Genomic DNA, 1,390 nt, shown 5'->3' with positions numbered 1-1,390 from the left:
CTTGATAGTCATGGTTCTATGTACTATTATAGAAGTAATGGTAATAAATCAATGGTACGTACGCACTCTTTTTCCTGCCTCATTTCCATGAGAGACGTCCATAAGGTCTTTCCAATTTGGTCATTCGTTCTACATGCTAATTGTTACATTTCGTAAATCTCACTGATTGTTTCATGAATCCTTCTTTTCCCCTGAAATGAATAATTCATTTGTTATGAAATAGTGGGACAATAAATAATAGAAACAGGTCGAGCAAATGATATGATTGCTGTATCAGCTTTAAGATTTAACTCTATAATATCGTGTGATAGAAAGTCTCTAAAAATATAGTGGATATTGAGATAAGCCGATCAGATCATCATTAACTGCAGAACATTTTTCTAATTTGACACGAGCTATGAGTATTAAGCCTTTAATGAGGTTGTTACATGTATATTTCACCTGGCACTTCCTCATGCTATTGTTTACATCGATATATAAGTATAGATTGCAGAATGAATTACCTGGCACTTCCTCATCTCTCTTCATATTATATTCATAGTTTCTGTTTGTTTACAACAGTTGAATTTTTTCGCTATTCGTATTCTCAGGGATCTCAGCATCACTATAGTGGTTCATCTGACCATAATACTGGTGTATTTGGTCGATTCCGTGCAAGACATAACCGATCAGGTTCGCTCACTGAGGGCAGCTTAGGCTGTAATACTATCGATCTTCGCACTTCTTTGATAAAACTAGACGCAGAAGACATGGATCTTCGGCTCTGTTTCAGAATTATTTCTCCTCAAAAAACTTACACACTTCAGGTACCCAGTTTACTCGCGATAGGGCTAGGTTGCAAGTCACAGGGCATACATAATACTGTTTTTTTTTTTGTTGGGTTCCTCCAAATTCATTATATGAAACACAGAGCTGTGCTCTTTATATATTCTTCCAAAGTGTACACTAGATCCCAGTCCTTACCTTGCAGACAACCTACATGGACCCTCGTAGCAAGTGTATCGTTGATTCATGTCAATCTTACTTTCTTTTTGCTTTTTTGATTTCCCCTTAAAATTCGGTTGGTTTTAGCGATGATATATCTAGTTGGTGCAGTTCAGTCATAGATATAGTCTCTTTATCCTGGTTCATTCTTCTTTTCCTAATCTAAGTACTTCAGAATGGTAACAGCACTTATCTTACCTTACCAGGCTGAAAATGGAGCAGATAGGATGGACTGGGTAAATAAGATCACTACAGCTATTGGGACGCTTCTCAATTCTCATTTTCTACAACAGGTTGACACAATGAGCCTCTGGCTTCTCTTTCATTTACACAACTGAATTGATATCAAAGCCTTATTGCTAATACAGAACATTTTTGCAGTCACCAGTGCGATACTTGGATAGAG

At 36.9% G+C, this 1,390-nt stretch overlaps 1 protein-coding gene across 1 annotated transcript in view; it reads left to right on the top strand.

Moving 5' to 3' along the window:
- LOC104769521 (ADP-ribosylation factor GTPase-activating protein AGD4-like) overlaps nt 1-1,390 on the top strand; it is a 12,220-nt gene that overhangs the window by 6,717 nt on the left and 4,113 nt on the right. The window contains exons 13-14 of the mRNA XM_010493751.2: nt 591-806; nt 1,191-1,277. Coding sequence (XP_010492053.1) covers nt 591-806; nt 1,191-1,277 — 303 coding nt within the window. The remainder of the gene's footprint in view (nt 1-590; nt 807-1,190; nt 1,278-1,390) is intronic.

This window comes from Camelina sativa, chromosome 3, assembly GCF_000633955.1.
Source record: "Camelina sativa cultivar DH55 chromosome 3, Cs, whole genome shotgun sequence".
Classification (NCBI taxonomy): domain Eukaryota; kingdom Viridiplantae; phylum Streptophyta; class Magnoliopsida; order Brassicales; family Brassicaceae; genus Camelina; species Camelina sativa.
Note: the sequence above shows the minus strand (reverse complement) of the source record. Positions and strands in the feature narration are given on the sequence as shown.